The sequence below is a fragment of the Toxorhynchites rutilus genome, chromosome 3 (genome assembly GCF_029784135.1).
Source record: "Toxorhynchites rutilus septentrionalis strain SRP chromosome 3, ASM2978413v1, whole genome shotgun sequence".
Taxonomy (NCBI): domain Eukaryota; kingdom Metazoa; phylum Arthropoda; class Insecta; order Diptera; family Culicidae; genus Toxorhynchites; species Toxorhynchites rutilus.
The window spans coordinates 298,354,390-298,380,948 of NC_073746.1; the positions used below are offsets into that span (position 1 = coordinate 298,354,390).

The window sequence follows — 26,559 nt, forward strand, 5'->3', positions numbered from 1 at the left end:
GCGTCCTAGTCTACGAGACGAGCACGGGGCAGACAACGTTGAATATAACGGCCGGAGTACCACAAGGCTCTATCCTGGGCCCAACGCTCTGGAACGTAATGTATAACGGAGTACTGAATCTGAAGCTTCCCAAAGGCGTGGAGATCGTGGGCTTCGCGGATGATATCGCTCTCACAGTGGCAGGCGAGACACTCGAAGAGGTGAAGATGCTTGCAATCGAGTCCATCGTCTCAGTAGAGAACTGGATGCAAGCAGCGAAACTGCAGATTGCTCATAATAAAACGGAAGTATTGTTGGTGAGTAACTGCAAAGCCGTGCAGCGAGCGGAAATCACAGTCGGGGAACACGTGATAACTTCTAAGCGTAGGTTGAAATACTTGGGAGTTATGATCGACGACCGGCTGAATTTCAACAACCACGTCGACTACGTCTGCGAGAAAGCAGAGAAGTCCATTAGCGCGATAGCGAGAATAATGCCGAATAACGCAGGACCTTGCAGTAGCAAAAGGCGTCTCCTGGCTGCTGTATCCTCGTCCATACTGCGGTACGGAGCACCAGCCTGGTCGGCGGCTCTCGAAACCCACCGGAATCGTAGAAAACTGGACCGTACGTTTCGGCTCATGGCGATGAGAGTTGCGAGCGCGTATAGGACGATCTCGTTGGAGGCAGTCTGCGTTATCGCCGGCATGATCCCTATTGGCATCACTCTGGCGGAAGACAGAGAGTGCTACAGACGAAAGGAAATCAGGGGTATCCGGAAAACAGCGAGAGTAGAATCACTCTTGAAGTGGCAGCAGGAATGGGACACGGCGGAGAAAGGCAGGTGGACGTATGGGCTCATACCGGTACTATCGACCTGGCTGAACAGGAAGCACGGGGAGGTGAATTTTCATCTGACACAGTTCCTGTCTGGACATGGCTGCTTCAGGCAATATTTGCACCGGTTCGGGCACGCAACGTCGCCACTCTGTCCGGAGTGTGAAGATGTGGAGGAAACACCAGAACACGTGGTATTTGTGTGTCCCAGGTTCACCGCAAGACGCGAGGGGCTGCCTGCCCTTCATGCCGGGAACATAGTAGAGAAAATGTGTCGCGACGAGGGCACCTGGAACGCTGTGAACAGTGTAATCATACACATCATGTCCGAGCTACAGCGGAAGTGGAGGGCCGACCAGCGTAGTAATAACCCCTGACCATAGAAGAGGAACAAATGCGAGGGCTGTTGCAAAGTGTAGTACCCCACGAGAGTCGTTGTGACGGAGTGCGCGTTATGTTGGAGGGCACTGCCTAATCGGCGCTCCGTTGGGAGAGAAATCCTGCGAGGGTGGCTGTGACGGGGCGCGCGTCAAGTTGGAGGGCGCTTCCTAATCGGTTCACGTCTCGACAGGTGAGAAACCCCGCGAGGGTGACTGTGACGGGTTGCGCGTCAAGCTGGAGGGCAATTCCTAATCGGTACACGTCTCGACGGATAAGCGGAATCTGGAGAGCAGGGTCAAGAAAATGCTGGCAATGCCTGTTGGTGGATTGAGAGAGGAACATTGCGAGGGTCGTTTCGGCGGAGCGAGAGCCTAGGAGAGCATCATCAAATCGGTGGGTACCCCCACGAGAGTTGCTGTGACGGAGTGCGCGTTATGTTGGAGGGCACTGCCTAATCGGCGCTCCGTTGGGAAGAGAAATCCTACGAGGGTGGCTGTGACGGGGCGCGCGTCAAGATGGAGGGCGCTTCCTAATCGGTTCACGTCTCGACAGGTGAGAAACCCCGCGAGGGTGACTGTGACGGGTTGCGCGTCAAGTTGGAGGGCAATTCCTAATCGGTACACGTCTCGACGGGTAAAAGGAAGCCTGTGCTGCGGATGTGCGTGGCGGAGTACAACGGAAACGTAAATGAGATGTATAGAGAAAAAGGGAAGGATCAACGCTAGTTAGCGTTGAAAACTCGTGAAGTGCATGAGCACAGCCGCCCCCTGAAGTAGTCGCCTAGATGTGGTCCCGGGGGGAATGAGGCTACGAGTAGAGGGCTTGGTTTTTGTGGGTGCGATCCCCACTCGACGTCTGGGTTATCCCTTCCCAGATAAGGCTGGAAGAGCGTTCCTCACCTCTATAAAAAAAAAAAAAAAAAAAAACTTAGATACTTACATACTTACATACTTACATACTTACCTACTTACATACTTACTTACTTACTTACTTACTTACCTACTTACTTACTTACTTACCTACTTACTTACTTACTTACCTACTTACTTACTTTCATACTTACATACTTACCTACTTACATACTTACTTACCTACTTACTTACTTACTTACCTACTTACTTACTTACTTACTTACTTACCTACTTACTTACTTACTTACCTACTTACTTACTTACTTACTTACTTACTTACCTACTTACCTACTTACTTACTTACTTACTTACCTACTTACTTACTTACTTACTTACTTACTTACTTACCTACTTACCTACTTACCTACTTACTTACTTACTTACTTACTTACCTACTTACAGAGAACCAAGACGAAACCAAATGAAAATTCTGGATAAATAACTGCGAAAGCATTGAAAGTACCCCAGTGAGACTCTTGAAAAAGACCACTCGAACGGGCTATGTTCTCTTGAAAAGGAGGACGGATCGTTCACAAAATCTCCATCTTACTTACTTCCTTACTTACTTACTTACTTATTTACTTACTTACTTACATACTTATTTACTTACTTACTTACTTACTTACTTACTTACTTACTTACTTACTTACTTACTTACTTACTTATTTACTTACTTACTTACCTACTTACTTACTTACTTACTTACTTACTTACTTACTTACTTACTTATTTACTTACTTACTTACTTACTTACTTACTTACTTACTGATGAAGACTCACTTTGCGGGATTCACATCTGTTCATTTTGATCGTGGCATAGAATGCTCTCGAAGGTGTCTCACAGGACCTGGAAGTACAGAGGAGGTCGCAAATATAGTTGTTTTTTTTCTCTCTATTATAGTGACTTTCAACACATTTCGGCTGGTTCGTCACTTTTACTTCCATTTTTGGAAGAATGTCGGGAGTGAAAATTGAACTCGCGATCTCTGCGTGAGAGGTATGGATGTTACCACTACGCCAGATCACCTCCTCAATTGAATGTTTTAAGGCAAGTCTGATAGTAGAGCACATCTCTTCCACTTGGAGACTCGTTAAAGTTGTCTTCATTCCAATACTGGGAAACGTGATAAATCACTCCAAAAATCATTCAGACCAATTAGTTTATCATCAAAACTGTTGAAAACTATGGAGAAATGTATTTAAGGCAATTAAGGCACGTTTTCGACTTACGGCCGAAAATGTTTCCCTATAACGGCAAAAAAAACTTTTTTTTGTCGTTATATCTAGGTAGCTTTCGATGTCGATGTCGATGTCGGTATATCTAGGTAGCTTTATATTAGAGTACCAATGAAAAAATGAAAATGGCCATCTCGAATTTTTGATGCAATTGAGTTTTTAGTAAATCGAAAAAAAACAGTTTTTTGAAAAGCGATTGATTCTTTACATGACTTTTCGCTTTGCGGCCGAGTTTTGTGGAACGTATCTAGGCCGTAAAGCGAGGTATAGGTGTAGTAGACGGGGACGAAACTGGTCACTTGGGCATTCTGAATCTTTTACCCGTTGGACCATCCTCAGAGATGAACAGTGATTGGATGAAACCTAGGACTAACTATAACATTCCATACAGAGTGATCGAGCTTTCTCGATGATGGTGGTCCCAGTGTTCGCAATGGTTCAATCATGTTCTATTCCAATGCGTCGAAAATGGGTAACAGAAGAGGTACAGAACAGGTCCCGAATAAAATTTGCAGTAGCTGTGGGGAACTGGCCAACAGTTTTTCAGGCAGAAGTACACCCAAACTAGCGTTGGCAGAGAACATTTCATCTTTGGCAGAAATGATGTAATTTCGTGTGCTGGAAGGTCAAATGCGCAAATAATGAGCCGTTTTAAAAGCTTAAAAATGGTTTGTATGTAGACGAGCAGACATCTATTTCTGTTTTCTTTTCTCATTTCATTTGGGATTGTGCCAAAAATGGAAAGCTATTTCACACGACCACGCTAACCATATAGCTGTCAGTGCTGTTATATAGAAGCGTGATAATATTACACCTCATCATAAAATGAAGTTGGAAAGTGTTGGAAGTTCTAAGAGGATAAAGCAGAACATGAACGAGAATATATCTTTCTCTGTCTGGGCCGTGTATTTGGCAAACTATACGAAAAGCTTTCATATGCTTTCATTTAAATGTGTCTCCTGTTTCGCACGCTCATATTGGCTCTAGCATATATATTATACAAATGATATACATGTTTTGGGGAGTAGAACATTTTCCGTTATTTTTCAGTTCATTTAATGTAATAAACTGGGATGCCATAACATGTGCTAAAAATTAACGTTGGATGTAGCTGCAATAATAGAATGTATAGATGTCTGCCTTAAAAGAAATTATAGACATGCTAATACTTGCATCTTCTCAGACAGTCAAGCGGCACTCAAAGCTGTCCCAGACAATTTTCGAATAGCATTTAAAAGCAGCTATTCGAAAATTGTGTGGGAATGCATTTGCCTTTTACGGAAACAAGGTCAGATAAGTGCGGCACAACTGTACTGGATTTCTGGGCATTGTGGTATAGAGGGAAACGAGCGAGCAGATCAACTCGCGAGACGCTGCTCAAGCTTACCCTTCATTGGCCCAGAACCATTTTGTGGAATTTCGGTGTTGAAGAGTGGTGCTCCCGTGGCCGAGTGGTAGCGTCCTACATAATCGTGCCGGGTGTTCGGGTTCGATTACCGTTCTGGCCGGGGGTTTTTTCGTCAAAGAAATTTCTTCCGACTTGCACTGTGGTCACGCATATTCTAGAGCTTGCCATTCCAGAATATATACAAGGCGTGTTTTTCGTCATAGAGATCTCAATTAGGTACTACTAATAAAAATAACGCAAGTACTACCCACGTTGAGAAGGCAAATGTTCCACTGGGAACGTTAGTGCCATCCAAGAAGAAGTGTTGAAGAGTGAGCTGAAGAAATGGGAAGACCGGGAAGTGACGGCCAACTGGATAGCTGTACAATTTAACCAGTCAAAAAAAAAAATTACGCCGAGTATTAAGATTATTCAACAACTGATGAATCTTAATAAGAAAGACTTCAGCACATTCACTAGTCTTATAACATGACACTATTCGAGTGAATACCATCTCAATAACATAGGTTTAGTACAAGATGATACTTGTCGCTTTCGTAATGCCGAAGGCGAATCCTCGGAACATTTACTCAGTTGCGGAGCTTAAACATTTTGATATGGCTATTCTGGAGCCCAAGAAAGTTTGGTCTGTGTCGCCGATCAGGAGTTTCATCAGACAGATTATTCCTGATTGGCACCTATCTCGCTATAGCTTTCAGTCTGCTTCTTCATAAATAAGCAGTAGATAAGTTTGAAGCGCAGTAGAAAAAAATGGGGCATACCACAATAGTTCAAAATAATGGACGCTACTGCGTCTTCACACCCGACGAGGGAAAAAAGTGCCATTCGTCAGGTGTCGGTCTTATAGAAACCTGATGAATATCTCCTTTCCCGAATAGACATAATCTAATGAAGTCTTAAATAAATGAAACAAAACAAATCAATCTTTTCATTGAAACAAGAAAAAAGCTCAAAACATTCTTCGCCGATTGAAGTAACCAGACGAAGGAAAGTCGCGTCCAAGTTCCTTTATCGGTTACCGCGTGATTGTTGTTTTCTTGCCGCTGAAGAGTTCATTTCGCTATTTGGATAGTGAGTGAAGTACCCTGCTGAAAGTGGATAGAGGCTTTCATCCTCGGAAAGCCAAGCATTGGTTTTTATTTTGTCGCTGCTTCGCCGACATTGGAGATTTCGCCGAGTCATCGTGTCAACAGTGACAGTGCGGGTAAGCTTTCACCGACGACTGTGTGTAGTGGTGTCGTAGGCACATTCCCACCACCAACGAGCTTTCAGCACGCTCCCGTTCATCTGCACCGGAGTGCGTTCATAGGTGAATAACATTAAATATACTGAGAGAAAATATTTAATGATTATAAGTTTTTTTTTTGTTTTTGTGAATTATTTTATTGTGAAATATTGTTTAAAAAAAAACTTAGAATATAAGTGCAAATTTTAAAATGGCAGAGAGTGGGGGACGTTTGGATATGGAGGTCTCTGACTCTAGTTCCCTCCTAACTGATAAAAAAAGTCACTCAAACGTGTTCCAAATACGGAAGATACTTCTTCTGGGGACGAGTCAGCTAACCCTACCAAGCCTCCCTCCAAAAAACTAGCAAATCTCCCATCTGCCCTTAACGATCCCACTCTATCTTCAACCTCGTCTTCTCCCTCTGTTCTTCTCGCTCCTTCTCAACCTTCGCCTTCTCAAAATGATCTCTCTTTCCACGATTTTAATATAATACGCTTGGACCGCGATGACGGTACGATACGGAGGGGTACTATTGGGGATCAATAAGTGTCACTCATTTTTTAGAATTGACCTTCCACCTATTGGAGGGATCGAAGCTGTTGCTTGTCATGCAAACATCAGAGGCAAAGACCTCTGTATTGTCCTCCGAGAGCTGCGGTTAGCCGCAAACAACTTGTTGACATGTGCTCACTCCTTCCTGAGCCACGATTGATCTTGGGAGACTTCAACTCTCACGGAACTGCCTGGGGGGAACAGTACGACGACAATCGTTCATCGTTGATATATGACCTTTGTAACAGCTTCAATATGACCGTTTTGAACACTGGGGAAACAACACGTGTACCTAAACCTCCTGCCAACCCAAGTGCTCTTGACCTCGCGCTTTACTCGAATTCACTATCATTAGATTGCAAGTGGAATGTAATCCAGGATCCCAACGGTAGTGACCACTTGCCAATCAAAATTTCTATCACCAATGGGTTGAATTCTTCTGAATCAATAAACATGGCATACGACCTCACAAGACACATTGACTGGAAAAAATATGCGGACGCGATTGCTCTAGCCATCAATTCCAGAGATGGTTTGCCTCCATTGGAGGAGTAAGTAACTTCATTTCTCGTTTGATCTATGACAGCGCGGTTCGCGCTCAAACGAAACCCATCCCAGATTCCACTATTCGTCGAAGGCCTCCCAATCCATGGTGGGATAGCCAGTGTTCCAAGCTTTATGGAGATAAATCGAATGCATTTAAAGCTTTTCGGAAACGTGGAACCATTGAGAATTTTGAAACGTATTTGGATCTTGAAAATCAATTTAAAAACATGATCAAAGGGAAAAAAACGTGTCATGTAACAATTCTGCTCCAGGATCTGTTAAAATAAAATTCAACTTGCTAAAAAACCTCCCTGATGTAGCGAAACATCACTTGTTGAATTTATTTAATCAGTTTCTGGAGCATAATGTTGTTCCGGATGATTGGAGACAAGTGCGAGTTATAGCAATACAAAAACCCGGAAAACCCGCGTCCGACGTACCGCCCAATAGCAATGCTGTCTTGTATACGGAAATTGTTGGAGAAAATGATCTTGTTTCGCCTTGATCGATGGGTTGAAACGAATGGCCTACTCTCAGATACACAATATGGGTTCCGCAGGGGCAAGGGGACGAATGATTGTCTTGCGTTGCTTTCTTCAGAAATTCAAATGGCTTACACAAAAAAAAACAAATGGCTTCAGTATTCTTGGACATAAAGGGGACCTTTGATTCTGTTTCAATAGAGGTTTTGTCAGACAAATTACACTCTCGGGGTCTGCCGCCTCTATTGAATAATATGTTATATAACTTGCTTTGTGAGAAACATTTGAACTTTTCTCAGGGAGATTCGGCAGTAAGTCGGGTCTCTTACATGGGCCTCCCCCAGGGATCATGTTTAAGCCCCCTTTTGTACAACTTCTACGTAAGCGACATCGACAATTGCCTTACACAAAATTGCAGCCTAAGACAACTTGCAGATGATGGAGTGGTGTCTGTCGTAGGATCAAACGAATCCGACCTGAAAGAACCATTGAACAATTTTTCAACCTGGGCCATTGGGATAGGGATCGAATTCTCCACGGAGAAAACAGAGATGGTGGTTTTTTCTAGGAAGCATAAACCAGCAAAACCAAAGCTTCAATTTTTGGGTAAACCGATCACTCATGGTTCGACTTCAAATGTACTTGGGGGGCCCATATTAGGTATGTGAGCAAAAAATGTCAACAAAAAATAAACTTTCTCCGTACAATTACCTGCACCTGGTGGGGAGCCCACCCCGAAGATCTTATAATGTTGTATCGGACAACTATTCTCTCAGTGATAGAGTACGGCAGTTTCTGTTTTCAATCAGCTGCCAAAACACACCTCATTAAACTCGAGCGAATTCAGTATCTTTGTCTCCGTATCGCGTTGATGCGCGTTGATGTATGCCCTCAACGCATACCATGAGTCTCGAGATTTTGGCAGGCGTACTCCCACTAAAAGATCGCTTCAATTTACTATCTCTTCGGTTCCTCATCAGGTGTAAGGTTATGAACCTATTGGTGATCTGAAATTTTGAACAGCTGATCGAGCTAAATTTTCCATCTGGGTTCATGAGTCCATATCATGAATTCATCTCCATGCAGGTTGATCCTTCTTCGTATATTCCCAACCGTGTTTGTTTTTCTGACTACATCAATTCCTCTGTGCATTTTGATCTGTCCATGAAGCAGGATATCCATAGAACATCAGATTATCTTCGATCGAGGATCGTTCCAACGATCTTCGATGCAAAGTATGGAGATATCAATTGTGATAATATGTACTTTACTGATGGGCCAAGGTTACCACGACATCGAGCACGTTGTTTGGTCGTGCGAGCTATATCTTGTCGCCAGATTGAATTTAGAAGACACCCTTCGGGCCCGAGGAAGGCACCCTATGGTGCCGGTGAGAGAAGTGTTGGCTCGGTTAGACCTTGATTACATGTCCCAAATATATGTATTCCATAAAGCTATCGATCTTCGTGTGTGATTGTCCTTATACCCTTAGTTTTTCCTTTTCCTTTTCCTTTATGAGAGATCGGATCCCTTCTTAAGAATAAGATGGAATGTAAATACATATTAGATATAAGATAGGTTTGAGAATTGAGTGTGATGAGTGTGATTGAGAGTGTGAGTGTGATCATTGTCAACATATCCTCATATTCCCTCCTTTTCCTGAAGAAAACATGTCATCCTTCTAAACTCGAGTCGACCGCGAGTAATCGGTTTCCTATATTATTAACATTAGAATTAAGGAAAAATGTATATATACTAGTAACAATACAGTAAGGAGTTCGGCTCGTTTAAACCTATGTAACTGAGCCTGTAAAAATAAACGATTTAAATAAAAAAAAAAGAAAAAAGCTATTTTAGAAGCGAGACGATTTTGCGTAATTGCGTTATACCACCGGGCGCGTCACTGTCGTAAAACAAAACAAACAAAAAACGAAGTTTGTGAAAAAGAAGTTGACTCTCAAACCAACGATTGTTTCAAGCGCCTTCTCTTTGGCCTTTGTTCCACAAGAGCAGCCCAACTTATCCTGGCCACCTCCACCACCGGATCCGATCGCTGGGTGTTCTTCGCAAAAGCTTAAATGTAAGGTTTCACCGCTCATTTATTCAATTGTTTACGTTATTACGTTCTGGCCTTTCGGAGAAGCCCTGGGTTTGGTTTCCAGAGGAGAGTGAAACCAATGAAAAATGGGGAATGCGGCGTAAAAAGAAAATGGGTTGACCTTTCCGCGCCCCATTCATCTCTTCCGGTGAAAAGTTCAAATGTCATTGCAGTGCAGCCACAGGCAGGAAGGGTGGTTGTTATGTATAAGCTTATATAAGAATCAGAGTCTGGTCGAAATAACTGTTTCTTCTGTTGCTGTTTTCTTTGCTTGTTCCCTAATAGATGTACGACTCTCTGCATAGACAAGATAGAATCGGTTGTTAGAAAGCTGCATGCTTTTTTCCGCGCGGTGCACGCGTTCTAATCGTTTGCATGCAATTCAATGATGGCGCACATACAAACACCCATTTACATAATCAAGATTAGAATCATCTCCATGTCATTCCGTATACATAGATACTCGCATGTACCGGTAGCTACGAAGCTACGAATAATATATTCCACGATGCAGCATTTAGCGAGCGAGTGAGAGAGAAAGATATGAAGACAGGCAGAGATTAGCTAAGAACACGTGGCACCGAGAGCGTTCGTTTATAGTACTATTCCCCCAACTCGTGCCGTCGATTACGCGATCGCGGCGGGGATGGCGTGCATCTGTAAACCGAACATGTGGAGGCGGTTACAGCTCATTGCAGTGCGGCGGTTTTATTTCCGAATCGCGAACTGTGCAACCGACAACTTTCGAAAACCTATTGTATGTGCTTCATGGATTAATTTTTTATGGTTTGAATAAATATCAGTGCCCTGTTTCTGGATGTGACAGCTGCAGAGCTGCAGGTACGACGTTAATCGTTTCATGTGGGTGTTGCAGGTATGACGCAAAAACACACCCTCCATTGTTCATAATTTCTTCTCAATCAACAGGAAGTTGAGAAAGTTCTATGCGAGCTTCGGAATAAGTTTTTGACGCAACAATTGCATTCCTTTGAAAATATGGCTTGTCGGTTTCCTAAAGAATTTCTGTTTTTTTATTCCGAGCCATCAAAAGCGAGCAGCGAAAATTTGATACGAAACCCGTGCGATGAACTCTGGATAGCCAGGTACTGATGTGACTGATGATTTTGGTATTACAGGAATCTAGCTCCACAAAAAAGTCGAGCAGGTCTTCTGACTCGATCGCTTGAAAGATAGTAAATTAGTTGAGTCCACGGCGAGTAGAATTTGTTTTACTTTTATACACCTCGTTAATTAATAGTTGATTCATATGAAGCTAATTTTATCGGCAGAATAGAATGATTGAGTCTTCTCGGTTCGAGCTGTGACAGAGATGAAGATATGGTGGAACAAAATGGCCGCTCAGGTTACCCAACAGAGTGTCCAAAATATGAAAGTTCGAAATTTCATTGAAATTTCATCAAAAAAATATTCTGATTTGAATACTATTTTCGCAATTTTTCCTTCGTAGTTCAATAAATGACCTTCATTACTCAACATTTTTATTTCATTCACATGGTTCCGCGATAATCGTTTTTTGCGCCCATATATTAAATTTAATCACATTTTGTAACAAATCCAGGAACAACATTGTGTATATTTTATTTTCTTACTCTGTAACTATCAGTCCCAGTGATCAGTGCTCTCCTAACAAAAAGCTCAGGGTTGTTATAGCTCTAAGCACTTAGAATCTGGGATCACTATCCATTTTATAGCAGCGTCCATGGTGTTCGGTTTTAGTATGTTTTGGTATCATTTTGTTGTGAACGTTACGATCCGTTTTGTTGTGCGTGGTGATGGAAGCAGGATAACTGTCGTTGGAATGATCTAAGTACGTGTCGTACTTGCGTTCAGTAGCTGAGTTCGAAGGTATTTGCAAAAAAAGAGAAAGATCGATCCTTATCAACACATTCGGCTATCCATTTTTATTTATATAGATAGAAGACGATATAGGAGAAATCCATTTCCATTTTCAAACGAAGATCAATTTCGTTACCGCAAACATCAAATGGACTAACACTGCTTGTCAAAATGTAATGCGAATTGTTTTTTTTTAGAATTTTCCCATTTTCCTTCAGAGTTTTCCGAAAATTTTCAATTGTCATGTTTGGTTGAAATATGTGCATTATTGTTATGGGACCCTCTCTCCTTTCCAGAGGAGGAAGGGATATCATACCATCGTAGAAACATTGTCTATTGACCATAGAAACGTTTCATGTTCCCTAAATCCTTCGCATGCACAATTTGGCTCCATTTGCTTGATTAGTTTTCGAGTTATGCAGACATTTGTGTTTCATTTCTACGACGGCGAAGGAGTATCCAACCGCCATAGAATCATTTATTGCACCCTTAAACCTCCATATACCAAATTTGGTTTCGTTTGCTTGATTAATTCTCGAGTAATGCAGAAATTTGTGCTTCATTTGTATGGCAGCTCTAAAACTAAATTTAGCAACGCTTTAAAAACAACAATGTCAGCACCCAACTCAAGCTGTAAGCTCGATGAGAAGATTCACCGTCGTTCACCAGACGAAGTTGCGTACAAATTGCAAGCGTATCCGTTGCATTAGTTGCTCGTTATTGACAGCACGAGTAGCTAAGCACAGAAATGTACAGAACAAATGATTGGGAAATTAGCTCTTTGCGGTCGTGTGTCCGTTCGCAGCCACCACCGTGAGAAACCTTACTACTCTGATACCTTACTCAACCATGTATCAGTCTACACAAGGGTGGTAATGGATTAATGGAAAAAAATTCATCATCGAATTTCAAAATCCGACCATGTACATTTTGTTTATTGGCCCAAAAAATTGACCTGCGTAAAATTTCGGAATCAATCGGACATGATTTAGGGGTGCCTTAACGCACTCAAAGTTTAGATTTTCTGACCCTCTAAAATCTCTCGAGGGGTACGTAAAATTAGGAAAATCGAAAATATATTTTCGATGCCAAATGACTTAAAAATGCATAAAACGTCGAAATCTGATGCTATTTCAAAAAAAAAAAAAAATGGCCGAAATGGGAAATCATTTGGCAATTTTCCTAGTTCCATTTAATTTCCTCATTTCATGTACCTTCCTCCTTGGAAAATATTCGAGGACCAAAAAATTAAAACTATGAGGCACCATTAAATCATTTCCGTTTGAGTTGAAATTTTGCACATGTTTTTTTTTTGGGCCAATAAACAAAATGTACATGGTCAGTTTTTGAAACTTGACATGATCATTTTCGCGAGTCTACTCTTTATCTAAACGAGCCACTAGTGAACCTGTTCACGAATTAATACGGTGTTCTTATGAATAATAGTTAATGGTACTCGGTATAAACAAAAAAATATAAGAGAGGATAATGGATGATCTCCTTCGTGAATTATGAAACATAATTTTTATACAACACATCACATTAGAACACATTATTTAGTAATACTCATTTAAGTTCACAAAAATTTAATGGATGTTGTTTATCTTCTTTTTTTTTTTTTTTTTTTTTTATCTGTATTATAGTGATTTTCAACTCATTTGGTTGGTTCATCACTTGTACTTCCATTTTTGGAAGAATGTCGGGAGTGAGAATTGAACTCGTGACCTTCAGCGTGAGAGGCATGGATGTTACCACTACGCCAGATCGCCTCCCTTGTTTATCTTCCATTATCTTGCATGTTATGTATCACTGCTCTTTCATGAGGAATCAATTTCGACCGGTACGACAACCATATCAAAATTAATGACGACCCCAAAGGGTTACAATCAGAGATCGAAATGCTCACCGATTTGAGAGAAAAAATATCCGATTTCTCCCATATATAGTTGAGAATATAGGAGGTGAGAGAATGTAATACGCTCACTTGGGTTCTCGCGAGAAAGGCAATGCCGATTTTTATTTTTCGGCGAGTTGGTAAACTTAGTTTTTTATCTTCAGTACTAAATGAGAGACGAAAAAGCATTCTCGTCGAACTTCAGAGATAGAGATTCTCCCACATCTCTTTCTCTCTGAAAAAAAATTTTCGTTGAAGAGGCAGGAACGAAAAATTTTAACATTACACGAAAACTAGATTGATCACGCAGCCGAGCGAGAATTTCGTTCTATGGTATTGTTTCATTTTTCGTCAATTCAAGCCATTCACGGACTAGCAAAATGTATTATAAAATATATACTACACAAATCTTAGAGAATTTCCGATTTGATTGGTATGCAAATTATTAATATTCGTACGCAACCAGAATGATTATTGACGTCAACATTATTTTTTTTTAAACATGGCATGTTTTTCGATTTGGCATTATTACCGAAAGACGTAGTCTTACGTTAAAGGATATCTTATGAGTTGTTCATTTGATTCATATAAGATCGTTCGTGTCAACGAGCGAATAGTTAACAGATAAATAGAGATAAAAACACGGTGGAACCCCAAATATCCGCTATAGCGAGTTCTATACTAATTATTCGGCGCTTTCAGAAATATATCAGTGATTGGTAGATTCTTGCTCTTTTGTTTTGGTTTCCACATTATTCGATCACTGGAATGCACGACCTTACAGATGGATAGTTTAATGATTTCTGTATAGATAAAACATAGTTTCCCCAGATTTCCGGTGCTTTTTCGGTTTCCAACACACACCTAAAGTGTCTATTATTGACAAAAAAAAATTTCGAGATGACAGTAGATCTCGACGTTTTATGCATTTTGTTGAAACATTTGGGATTGAAAAAATTCGAAAACCCCGATTTTTCGGTTTTGAAAAAACTCAACATTGGACCGTTTTGCTGATATTTTGCATAGGGTGTTTTTTCGAGGTGGTGAACATGTTGTGTAACTTTTTGAATTCGAGATAAACATTTTCATTGGCCCCCTAATGTATATACAGACAAACCTGTTTTTGCGCGAGGGATAGGGAACGCGCAAAAATAATGGGATAAAATCTTACAAAACATCACCAGTAGCTTTAAAAGATCGTGTTCGCTACACAATTTGAAAGGAAAGGATACAAATCTTCACCGTTTACCGTTCGTTTTTTCGTTTTCTTGCTGTGCGATGGGACAGGTTGCCTCTTCGGTTGCGCGTGGCTGTTTTGTGCTTTCAGTTGCATTTCGAAACTTGATGCTATAAGAAATCATGTCATACGCAACATAGTGCATTTGATGGAAGGATGGGTATGATTTGAGAAGTGGATAATTTAGAAATATGCTCTGTTCGTACTGTCAGTTGCAAAAAAAAAACTAAATGGATGAAACCATCGTCAAATATGCTCCTTTTCATATCCCGCGCAAAAAAAAAATCGCACAAAATCGCAAAAAAAGATTTGCCTGTACAGCAATTTCATGCCAAACCAATAAAGTGGTTGACAGATTCTCGTGGAAAGTGATAGTTTTGTTCCTTATCGCAAAATATTCGACCCGCATTTTTCAATTTTTTTTATTAGGGTGTCCATTTCCATTTTAGCAAGTCTTCTTTTTCGAAAAAAAACATTATACTTACGAAAAAAAGATTATGGTCGCATAGATCTAATCTAGTCGCATAAGAATAACGAAAACTGAAAACAAGTAAACCTTGAAAGATCAAAATTTAAAAACGAAAAAGAACACCTGTCTCTGATTTTTCAATATGTTATGTAAAAAATGGGTGGGTTATATCTATGATATAACCGCAAGGTTGACGTGGGACTACTGATGGCTTAGTAAGCATTTGTTTGTATTGATAAAATTATTCATTGAATGAAACAATTTTCGAATTCATTTGAATTCAACATATTTGTTTTGTAGGTAAAGAGTTTGAACAGTTGCCATGTAAGATCAATTCATGCATTTTAATAGATTATGTTCTTCGTTACAAGTAAATTTAATGACGGTCCTTTTAAGTTTGATATGATGCGTAAGACTAGCAAAATATGTGAACGGAAGAATTGTCAAACAATCAATGTATTTTACATTTCCCTCTGACATTATTTCATCTCATGTGTGCGTAATTCTTAAACCACGAATTTGCTTGGTTTGATAAACTTCAGGCAATCAGTTTCGATTTTGACATGCACGTCCAACGCATATAGATTAGGATTGGGCGATCTCGGATCGATTTTCAGAAGATCGATCTCTTCCATTCCGATTTCCGATTTTTTGGATATACCTTTTTCACTCAAGAAAATCGAGAAAATCGATTTTTTCGATCTTTTTGTAGATTTGTTTTTCGCGGATACCAGTTGTTGAATTTCTAATAATGCTTTTTCAATTAATGTATTTAATAAAACGACTCCTTGACGGCACAATATGAATGCCCCGAAAAATGTTTATTTTTCAGGACTCTCAAATATTGGGGGCCTGTATGATGAGGAACAAAACAAAATGCTTTTGATATGAAATGTGTTCCTTGTTTAAAGAAAAGACGACACTCCTATAGAAGAAGCAGAAAAATTGGAAAAAAAAGCTTTCGATTTTTTGGTACCGATTTAATCAGTGGATCGATTCCTACTCGGTTTGGAAAATCGATTCGAAAAGATCGATCTTTTTATATTATACAATCCTAATATACATGTATCAATCGACGTTATCGCAGCAAATAGTTACCAGTATTTTGCCTTATCATCGAAGAGTATGCGTAGAAAAAGAGTGAGCAGAAGATATGAAAGCGTATCTTCCAATGCAGTCTTGAATAACCGAGCCAAAGCGTCGTGTTCGTACCCGCTTCTATAGTCCGTGTTAGGAAAACCGGAGTGCAAAAAAAAAACCATGCGGATACAGAAGTACCCCCGGCTTGCATGAATCAACAACTTCAACTTCTATATTTTATATTATAGAGGCTTTAAACTTGAACTCCCATTATCCGCGAAAGCGAGTTCCATAGTAATTCTATGAACCTACCCTAAATTTGGCAATGAGTGGTAGGTTTTTGTTCTCTTGTTTTGGTCATGACTTTCACATTATTTGACAATTGGTGTACACGACCTTACAGATGGATAGTTCAATGATTCCTGTATTGATAAAACATTGTTTTCATACTGAAATATCTGTTTTTTGTGTTTGCATCTCATTTTTAGTCATTTGTTGTGTTATCCGCGATTTTCGTGATCCGTGGTGAGCTAGCCCGACTATTCCGCGGATAATCGGGGTTCTACTGTATTTGCAAATGGGATATTTTGGAAAAGCGGATTCCCCTACGCAACTTTGTTTCGAAATACATTTTAGGGATACACATTTCGGTGGGAACAAAAGTACCCCCGACTCGCATGTATTTGCAAAGTGGATTCACCCAGGCACATTGATTTTGAAATCTATGTTGGGGAAACCGTAAATCGGGCCAATAAAAATGTGGCAGTTAGGGCGTTTAGATAATGCTTGACATTTGTTTATCTCATGAAAAATAACGTTTTCTTGATTGTGAAAGTCTTTCATTTTTTTCTGCATGTTCTGTGTCTAGGTTCAACCAAACCCTCCCCCCCCTCTCTCCCATACATTCCAGTTAGACGCAGTTCCACGTCAAAAAAATCCAAGCTTTCAAGAAAAAATATGAAACATATAGAGCGTTGTTGGTTCCGTGAACAAAAAAAAATATTCAATCAATAATTAGGAAAAAAAATCTATTTTTTCCAAAGTTTAATATTTTTTCAAAGAATACTATATTAATTTTGGAAAATCATAATTCAGAAACGAAAAAAAAACACATCTCTGATTTATTGCTTTGTTCTATAACAAAAACTCAGCTTTCAAGAAAAAAATATTTAAAAATAGCGCTCTTGTTCCCGAAACCATGTAAATTATAAAAAAAAACAAATACACTCAATGATTACGAAAGCAGAATTCGATGTTTTTTTTCCAAACGTAATAATTGTTCAAAGAAGACTGGCTCATTGGCTTCAATTTGATATGTCGATGATCTGAATCGGTCAAGCAGTCCCCATGTAATAAATTTAAAAAAAAGTCATTTTTGTAAAAATAATTAGGAAGAAGTTGATTTTTCGGGCCACCTTAAAATGGAAATGGGCACCATAATGAAAAAAATAGAAAATATGGCTCTAATATTTTGCGATAAGAAACAAAACAACAAATTTTCACGAAAATCTGAGAACCACTTTATCGGTTTTGGCATGGAATGGCTTCGGACGTAACATATTAGAGAGGAAAGGGTATTCCCAAAATTGACATGAATCGATGAACGAAGTTCATCTCAGGCTGTTTTTGTATTGAATCAGATTTTCAACCATGGAGATCGAATATCTAAATCGATGCTATATTTGTGAAAGGATTGACGTCAATCGTAGATAAGTAGTTTTACAAGTGGTAGAGAACGTGAGTAATTAATTGAATACACTCGTTTGATAATCCAGTTCCAACCGCTCTCTATGAAATAACACTGATATGCCTGCACTTAAGAGCAGCGTAGTTCAACAATGTTTCTTCAGTGATAACGATAGTCTGACTGCACCGGTGTTTACCTTCGCCGGGCAAAGAGCGGATCACCCAGTGTCCAGTGTTTTCATTCCTATTATTAGAACTGTTATCACCAGACGACGAGGAGCGACTTCGGATTACCGTGCTTCAGTGTGTCTTAACAATGTATGTGTTTGTTCCATATTGTTTTTTCTATGATTTTTTTGGGAGCTATTAAAAATCTGATAGAGCGCGATGATCTTCACCATGGTTCTAATAATAAAAACGAAAACAGCAGGCACTTCTTCACACCATTCTGATGTTGCCTTTCCTTTGAACCAAACGACATTTGCGTCATCATTAGTATCGTATCTGGTATTATGTTGGTCGCTACCCGGTGAGCTGTCGAGCGCAGTGGTTGCTCCACATTTCAACAAATTCAACCGAACTTCCGCTACTGCCAGCTACTATTGCGACTGGCTGTCGATTAACCTCATCCTCCAGATTCTACGGTGGCGCAACGCGTGGTCTTTCGTAACCTCCGTATTACGAACGAATCGAGTCCACGTGAGCGAGGGATCTACGTGTGGCCTGTACCCGGTTGTCTCTATGTCACGTGTCGTGTAGTAGCAGCGATGCGAGACTTCCAAGGCCAACGGCAACGTGGCTCGAGCCGGGACTGGCAATTGAACGCACGATGTCGCCACGCGCACTCGCGCTCACTCGTTCGCCTCCCACTTTATGTACACGGTTTGTTATTTGTTATTTATCTCCGCTCTCTTTTCCGCTCTTCTCGCTTTTCTAATCTGACACAATCTCACTTGGTTGGTTTTCCTTTGGATTGCTCCGGGGAGGAAGCGCATGGGGTGGTGACTGCAAGCGTTTTGGTGCACGTTTTTGTTCAGCACGCGGCTTGTTTTGATTTATAGGGGAACTCTCACGTCCCTTGGACGGCGAGGGGCGGGGACATGTTATATAAAAGTACACACATACCACATTTCCGTTGGATGAAGGTTGAGGAAGTGAGAAGTTGCACATTACTAAGATCCTGTTTGATCCCGAATTACACAACAAAGATTATAAACACAATCTGTATTGCGGGTGCACCGTTATCAACTCTTTAATTATTTGAACGAACATTGATTACATGAGATTACCGGAGCTTGATTTCAAATAACTATCCAATCGAAGGGGTTTAAAATTTCAGGCGTTTGTGGTTGTGCAATCGTCATTAGTGCAAGATTATCACCAACTTCTCTCTGTCCTGGTCTTCCAATTTCAGATGAACCACTCGTAAACGGACATTCCACAGCACCATCGCTCGTTGTGATATCGGCCAGTAGCGGTAGCAGTAGTAGTAACAGCAGCAACAGCATTATCATCAACAGTAGCCATCAGAAGCATCATCCCGCCTCTTCCCTCACGATTGATCTCTCGACCAAGAGCGGCAGCACCGGTGGACTTCATCTGCCCAGCACGCCTCCATCGTCCGTCTGCTCGTCGACATCATCCACCTTGACTATCTCACCGGTGGACGACTCCCAGTCATCGCTGAATCTGAGCAGTGGGTCCAGCGGATATATCACCAACCACAGCGCCAACAGTTCCAGTTCGCTGAATCTTAGCGGCAGTAACAGTGGCTCATCTCCACTACCCATTACCATCAACGGGAGCGTGATAGCGTCGTCACATGGATCCAATTCTTCCCCTTTGCCACACGATCTCGTCATTGTTCAGCAGCAGCAGCAACAGCAGCAACAACAAAACAGCCATTTGGCACAGAGCGGACAAACTCATGGGCTCACCAGTACGGCCACCCTTCTCAACCATATCCCGACCGGGGGTCGGCGGAGGACTACCAGTTCAACCAGCAATGGGTAAGAGTATTTTCGTAATGGAGCTATTTAACAGAGTCTAATTCAGGCGCTCCCCCTTCTAACAGCGTTGGCACGCGGGAAGTGCACAACAAGCTGGAGAAAAATCGTCGGGCCCACCTGAAGGAGTGCTTCGAGCAGCTCAAGAAGCAGCTCATTCTCCAACCGGACGAGAAGAAAACCTCCAACCTGTCGATCCTGCACGCGGCCATACGCTACATCCAGGTATGTGTGGTTCGCATGCCGTAATCGTTGTCTTACTCTTACTCTCTCTGATGAAGTTGTTAAAGGTTAGAATCGACGAACGCCATTACTCTAAGAGAGTAGAGTATACCAATGTTCGATCATTAGTATTCTGTAGTAGTCAAATTAGGAGCTGATGTGAGTCATAAAATTTTGAAAAAATAGAAGGGTGGTGTTCAAGACACAAGCGCATTGTTAACGTAGGACTACGAATTTTTTTTCGGCGAAAATAAACATTATAGGAATTTAGGAATGCATTTTTCAGTACAATTATCTGGTAGTACTGACAAAGCCCGGTGCATAAATGTTTGCGCTGAGGGACACAAACGATTCGCAATGCAATAAACAGCCAATTTGAGCAAATGTCAAATCAATCCTTTAGAATCAATTTGTACCGTTGATTGCTCGCTGTCTAGAGCGACACTGAAATACTGAATTTATTAACATTAGAACTACCGACAGTTATTATACACCTATTTCTACCCAACCGATTTTGACCAGTATCATATTTAGTTGTCAAAATATAAAAATTTTAAAGAAATATACTATGTTTACAAAAAATCATAACATTATTAGAAAACATTAAATAAAATTTCAAGACAGAATCTTGTGAATAAATAATACAACCATTTGGATTTTTTAAAATATCCATGTATTTTTTTCAGTAGCTTTAAGTCGTATTACATCTTCAACGCTCGCAGATTCCCACAATTTACCAAAAACATAATCCCCAAAGTATAATATGCAGCCCCTTTACTTATAGCGACTACAGAATATTCAAGCCGAATTGGTTGTTGCTGGTGTTTTCCTCTAAAGAATACAGCTCTCACCGTTGTGAAATTTCTTCTTCACATTTGGTTTGAAATGCGCTACTTTTTGATACCACTTTTAAACTTTTAAACCGGATACAATATTCTTATTCACGAAAATTGAATGATCGATCGGAAAAATCACCATTAAGTCCGAATAAACTCATAGATTCACACAAGCTCTCTTCCGACAAAAAAATATAAAAATGAATTCGCTTTTTTCATTTTGGATTTTACTCAATGTACATTCTGTGAAATATATAAATCAGGTTTTTTTTACAGAAAATGCTTTATTTTCCATTCGAATTTATACTATCGCTTTCAAAACAGGTTCCATTCTGAAGCAATACACTTTTTCCAACGAACAATCCAGTCATTGAAACACTTCTTATAGCTGTATTTAGAAACACTTCTTATAGCTGTATTTAGGAATTGCCTTCAGCTTACGCTGCGAATTCGTTTTTATGCTGTCAAAACGGATTCGACGAAGTGATAATTTAAGTTTCGGAAATAGGAAAAAGTCACACCCCCCATGTCTCGTCGTGAGTAATTGTGCGTTGGATGAAAGTGGGATCGCGACACTCAAGCATGCTTTTAGTAAATAAACCTTTGAAGAAAATTGAGCTCTGTTGGCACTAGTCGTGCTGCGATTTTTCTCATGCTCAGAACATCAACCAAAATATGACGAAAGGTCTCGTGAGAGACATTTTATTCACGAGCTAGCTCTCTCTCATACTTGAATGAAGATTTCCGAGCACCATTCCTCGTATTTAGTTGAGGATCATCAGATGAAGCGGTGGATGGTCGTCTTTGACGTGGCAAATCGTTCATCTCTTCTCAGCTTTTTTTGAATTTCTTATACCATTCAAACACCCTTGTCTTCGACATAGTTGAGTCTCCTAATGTATTCTGCAACATTTTCAACGTTTCGACGTTTTTGACCAATAAGATTATCCATATCAAAAATCGTCGGGCAAAAAAAGTTAATAGGAGTATCGGTAAGTTTCTTCGATTTTTTTTAATCATTAATGCTTTATTCTGCAAAAATGATTACAAATTTAATATTCAAAGTATTGCCCATCACTAGTTACAACTTTTTTCCATCTTTCTGGCAATTCACGGATTCCCTTTGCGGAAATATTCGGCTGGTTTGTCGGCTAACCACGACTTCATCAAAATTGGAGAAAGGTGTGGTCAGGTCATGTTGCATCGATCGAAAAAGGAAGTAATCGGACGGAGCAATGTCTGGAGAATACGGCGGGTGGGATAGGACCTCTCATTTCAGCGTTTCCAAGTATGTTTTGACCGGTTTCGCGACATGCGGCCGAGCATTGTCGTGCTGCAAAATAACTTTATCGTGTCTTTGCTCGTATTGTGGCCGTTTTGACTTCAGGGCACGGCTCAAACGCGTCAATTGTCGTCGGTAGAGGATATGGTTTGCAGAGCTACTCCAAGTGTATCTGCATGTTCTAGTTGTGTTTGTGACGGATCTTGATCGAGTAAAGCCTCCAGTTCTTCATCTTCAAACTTTTTGGTGGTCCGCAACGTTCTTCGTCTTTCAATTCAAAATTACCACTTTTAATCCGTGCAAACCACGTCTGACACGTTCGCTCAGTTGGAGCATGGCCACCATAAACTTCCACCAAAATGCGATGAGTTTACGCAGCTTTTTTCTTCATATTGAAGTGATGAAGTTACACTCCACGCAGAAATACTCTCGTTGGTATGAAATTCGACAAAGAAAGTGTCAAAAAACTATGTTGTTTTCGCTTCAACTTTTTGGCATATACTGAAAAAGACGCGCAATGACAGTAGCTTTCCAAATAATGTCTGGAAATTCGATTCACCGGAGTAATAATCAGGTTACGCCATCTGTTGTAAAGCCGAAGAAAATTACCGGTACACCTCACAACTTGTGGTGGTAACTACAACGATGAACACACACACTTTTTGAAAAATTCTTCCAATCTGGCTTGTAATGTGTTGTACTTTGACGCCGCTTCCAATTCGGTAACAATGCACGAATTCGTGAAAACTGAATGATCGTTCAGAAAGTCCTCAACCACCAATAAACTTAAAAAACACTCCTAAATTACACAAGCTCCCCCCAACCAAACAAAAATCAGTTTATTTCTCGGATATCACTTTAGAATGTATAGAACTATTGCATTGAATTGTATTGTAATAACTCTTTAGTCAAAGGTTTGGTGGCCGCAAAAAGCGCCCATGGATTTGCAAGTACAAACTGCTGTATATCGAAATTTGTATCCTTCTACCAGACAAACTGAATGTAGCCACATGCAGTTTTGCTGTATGCTGGATCGATTTCACGAAAGTGATGGGTGACGGTTGTCCGTTGGATGGCAGGAACATTAAAACTCTTTGGCTGCTGCTAGTGCCACCCGCTATTGATGGTTATGATAGAACGGTGGCCTTAGCCTTAGTATGAGCTTTGTTCCACGGTTAGAAAATGAATGATCTCTTCGGAAAGCAACTGCGAAATTTATTTGATTTGACTGGCGATACAATCACAAGAGGAGAAGCTTACGATGCAATGTTTCGTTTGTATATAAATTATATAAATAAATTTATATAAATTAGTGATGAAACAAATAGTGGTTTGTTCGGATAGCCGGATATTCGGCTCTTTATTAGCGAACACAAAATCAAGAGAAACGGCATGTGACATGGTGCAAATAGAGCGTTGAGTGTGAGAAAGAAATAAACACATTTTAAAATAAAAATTTCGAACGAATACCAAGTATTTCGTTTAGAACAAATATCCTTTTTAGATTTGCGTAGTGGCGATATAGTAACCAATGAGGTTTTACCGATGTGCGATTATTGCTAGTTGAAAAAATAGCCTATTCAATAGTCTATCATGTTTTCTACCAGAAATTTGGAAATGTTTTTTTCTGAGAATGGTTTATATTATAATATGTAGATTTTTGTAAGCGTATTGTAATAATTCTAATACTGGACGAGTATGATTAAAAGTTACATGCAATCAGCAATCAACTATTTTCATTGCGATTGAGAACAAACTTAGAACTGTCTTTATGGATGGCAGTCTGAGAGGGAGTACACTTACTTCACCACAAATCGTAATTATTATGATCGGCGACACATTTAATAATTTGAAGACTCATCAACTGTTAGGCTTGGTGGAGAAGTGCGTTGGGCCCTTATATATTCGAGGTATTTTCGCATATTGTCGCATCAAAAAAGTATTTGGATAAAAACGAGACTGCACAAAAAACACCGAACTACTTAGAAGAAGATCAAAATTATCTGATTGAAACCTTTTTAGACCCGAGGTTCTGATCATTTAGGAGCGTGGAAACGTGGACAGACAGACGAAAAATCAACAAAACCACAAAAATATCTTGAGACGAATGATCTGATTATAACAGCTCATTGCTGTCTTCAACACCTATTAAACGAAACTAAATCGATGAAGCTGAATAAAACGTTGATAATATGAGTTGATAATAATTCTATTAAAATTACAATTTTGACATGTCAGACATCACACGTTATTTTTAATCACTTGTGAATGATGTTTATATGCTTTATGTTATAATTTATCTAATGTTTTTAAATATCCGTTTCATCTCTAATATAAATTATATAAGAGCCTTGAAAACATTTTTTCACCAAGTCGAAATTCGATCTACCGAGAGTGGAGTTATGTTAAAGGGGTTGCTTCTTACTGCAAGTTCGCTCTGGATTCAATTTGGACCTACTGAGCGGGAGCAGGGGTTGAGTATATACGATCTGATTTATGCTGTTATATCGAGAAAATAGTCATCACAAACAGATATTGAAACCGATACGATAGTTTCAATGTTTCTGATATAAAATTACTGTAAGTAATCAGAAAAATAAGATTACTACCAACAATGTGTGCTGTTGTTGTGAGCGATTTGTTAGTCAAAGCTGCCAAGGTTCTCGTCACAAACAAGACCTCGAAAATGTATAGGGAAGAGTGCCTGCAGAAATGTCTCCTTCCGTTTATTAAAGCTCACAAAGATCCAGTGAAGTTTTCGTCAGATTTAGCAAGCTGCCACTACAGTAGAATGGTGCTTCAGTGGTGCCGTGACGATGGGGTCGATTGCATTGAAAAATACCTCAATCCTCCCAATTCCGTTCAATCGAAAAATATTAGACAATTGTCAAGCGGAAATTAAAGAAGGTTGCCAAAGTGAGTCGGGATGCTGCAGACATGAAGACTTAATTTTCTGACAAGAAAACTAATAGTTTAAACAGATAAATATTATCATTTGTTTTCCAAGCTGCCAGTCTATTCAAGATTTTTTTTCGGCTAAATCTCCATGCAAAACAAAAGGGAACCGTTACATCGATTAATCGATACCGAACCAGAAAACGAAAAACGCATCCATACTATGAAATTTGACGCCCGATTTTTATGTATGGGGTGTGTGAGTCCCTGTAGTAGCAAATTCCTGAAACGATTCGCATTTGTTCCCAACCGGTATTTATACTTCGGTCGATGTCTATGAAAATTTTGGATGGGGATTCCTAATTCGAAAATTCGTGTACACGCGGTCCCGAACGTTTTTCGAATACGATGAAGTGTACAATTAAATATCTTAAAAGGTCGACGGAAGTAACAGATCCGACTCAGTTTTCTGAAAAACTCGTATATCTCATGAGTTTTCATAGGTTTAGTTTTAGAATGCTTAGAATTGAAACTTGCTAAATAAGAAATACTAACAATGGCAAATAACGTTATTCCAAACACTCTCTTACCCCATAACAGTTGTTAAAACGCAAAGAGCGCGAGTACGAACACGAAATGGAGCGGCTGGCAAAAGAGAAAATCGCCGCCCAAAATCGGATACTGCTGCTCAAACGGGAGCTCTCTCAGTGGGGTGACGTTGATTTTACGCGGCTCGCCCCCGACACTCCGGACTCTACAATCCCGGGCAGTAGCAGCAGCAGCAACAACACGATCAACTGCGTGCAATCGGATCGAGGTAACTCGACTCGACTCTCGATGATCATGACCAAGCCTGCAGTTGTAATTTGTTTTTTTTTTATTCTCTTACAGATTTGTTGAACAATCCGCCGGCCGGAGTTGTCCCTGGTCGCAACGGGATCCGCTACAGTTCCTCCAGTTCCCTCTCCAGTGTAGCCACAAATGCCTCGATAGGCAATCTTCCGGTGAGTGCCAACATTGACCAGCGCTGATAATACTCTATTTCACGATTTTTCACAGCTGCAAACTACCATCTCTCCGGTGATGATAGCCGCATCGTCACCAAGCCGTGCTAGCCCACCGTCTTCGGCGAATCGGAACACCAGCTCGCCAGCAATCACCGGCATGCAAATGCCACTTTCCCTCACAACCAAGGGATCTTCCGCGATAGTAACCGAGACGCACAACAGCACGGCATCGCCGCTCAAATTGACCACCAGCGCAAACCTCCCGAATGGACTCAACTTCAGCGTCAGTGGCTGTGGTTTCAATGGGATCAGCAATGGGAGCTCTAATGGTGGCAGCAACTGCAGCACGCCAAACAGTACCACCAGCGGCTCCACGGCTACCATCGGGAATGGTATCGGTGGCGCCCCATTACCATTGATCGTCAGTGGT

At 40.5% G+C, this 26,559-nt stretch overlaps 1 protein-coding gene and 1 non-coding gene across 6 annotated transcripts in view; both read left to right on the top strand.

Annotated features, from left to right (window-relative positions):
- Window positions 1-26,559, top strand: part of LOC129775188 (mucin-2) — a 134,824-nt gene that overhangs the window by 98,285 nt on the left and 9,980 nt on the right. For all 5 annotated transcript variants that reach the window (XM_055779567.1, XM_055779569.1, XM_055779566.1 and 2 more), the window contains 5 exons: window positions 19,296-19,890; window positions 19,956-20,112; window positions 25,723-25,939; window positions 26,014-26,126; window positions 26,182-26,557. In XM_055779567.1, coding sequence (XP_055635542.1) covers window positions 19,296-19,890; window positions 19,956-20,112; window positions 25,723-25,939; window positions 26,014-26,126; window positions 26,182-26,557 — 1,458 coding nt within the window. The remainder of the gene's footprint in view (window positions 1-19,295; window positions 19,891-19,955; window positions 20,113-25,722; window positions 25,940-26,013; window positions 26,127-26,181; window positions 26,558-26,559) is intronic.
- LOC129780775 (U4 spliceosomal RNA) lies at window positions 23,730-23,873 on the top strand. The gene has a single exon (XR_008744028.1). It is a non-coding gene; the product is annotated as a U4 spliceosomal RNA (small nuclear RNA).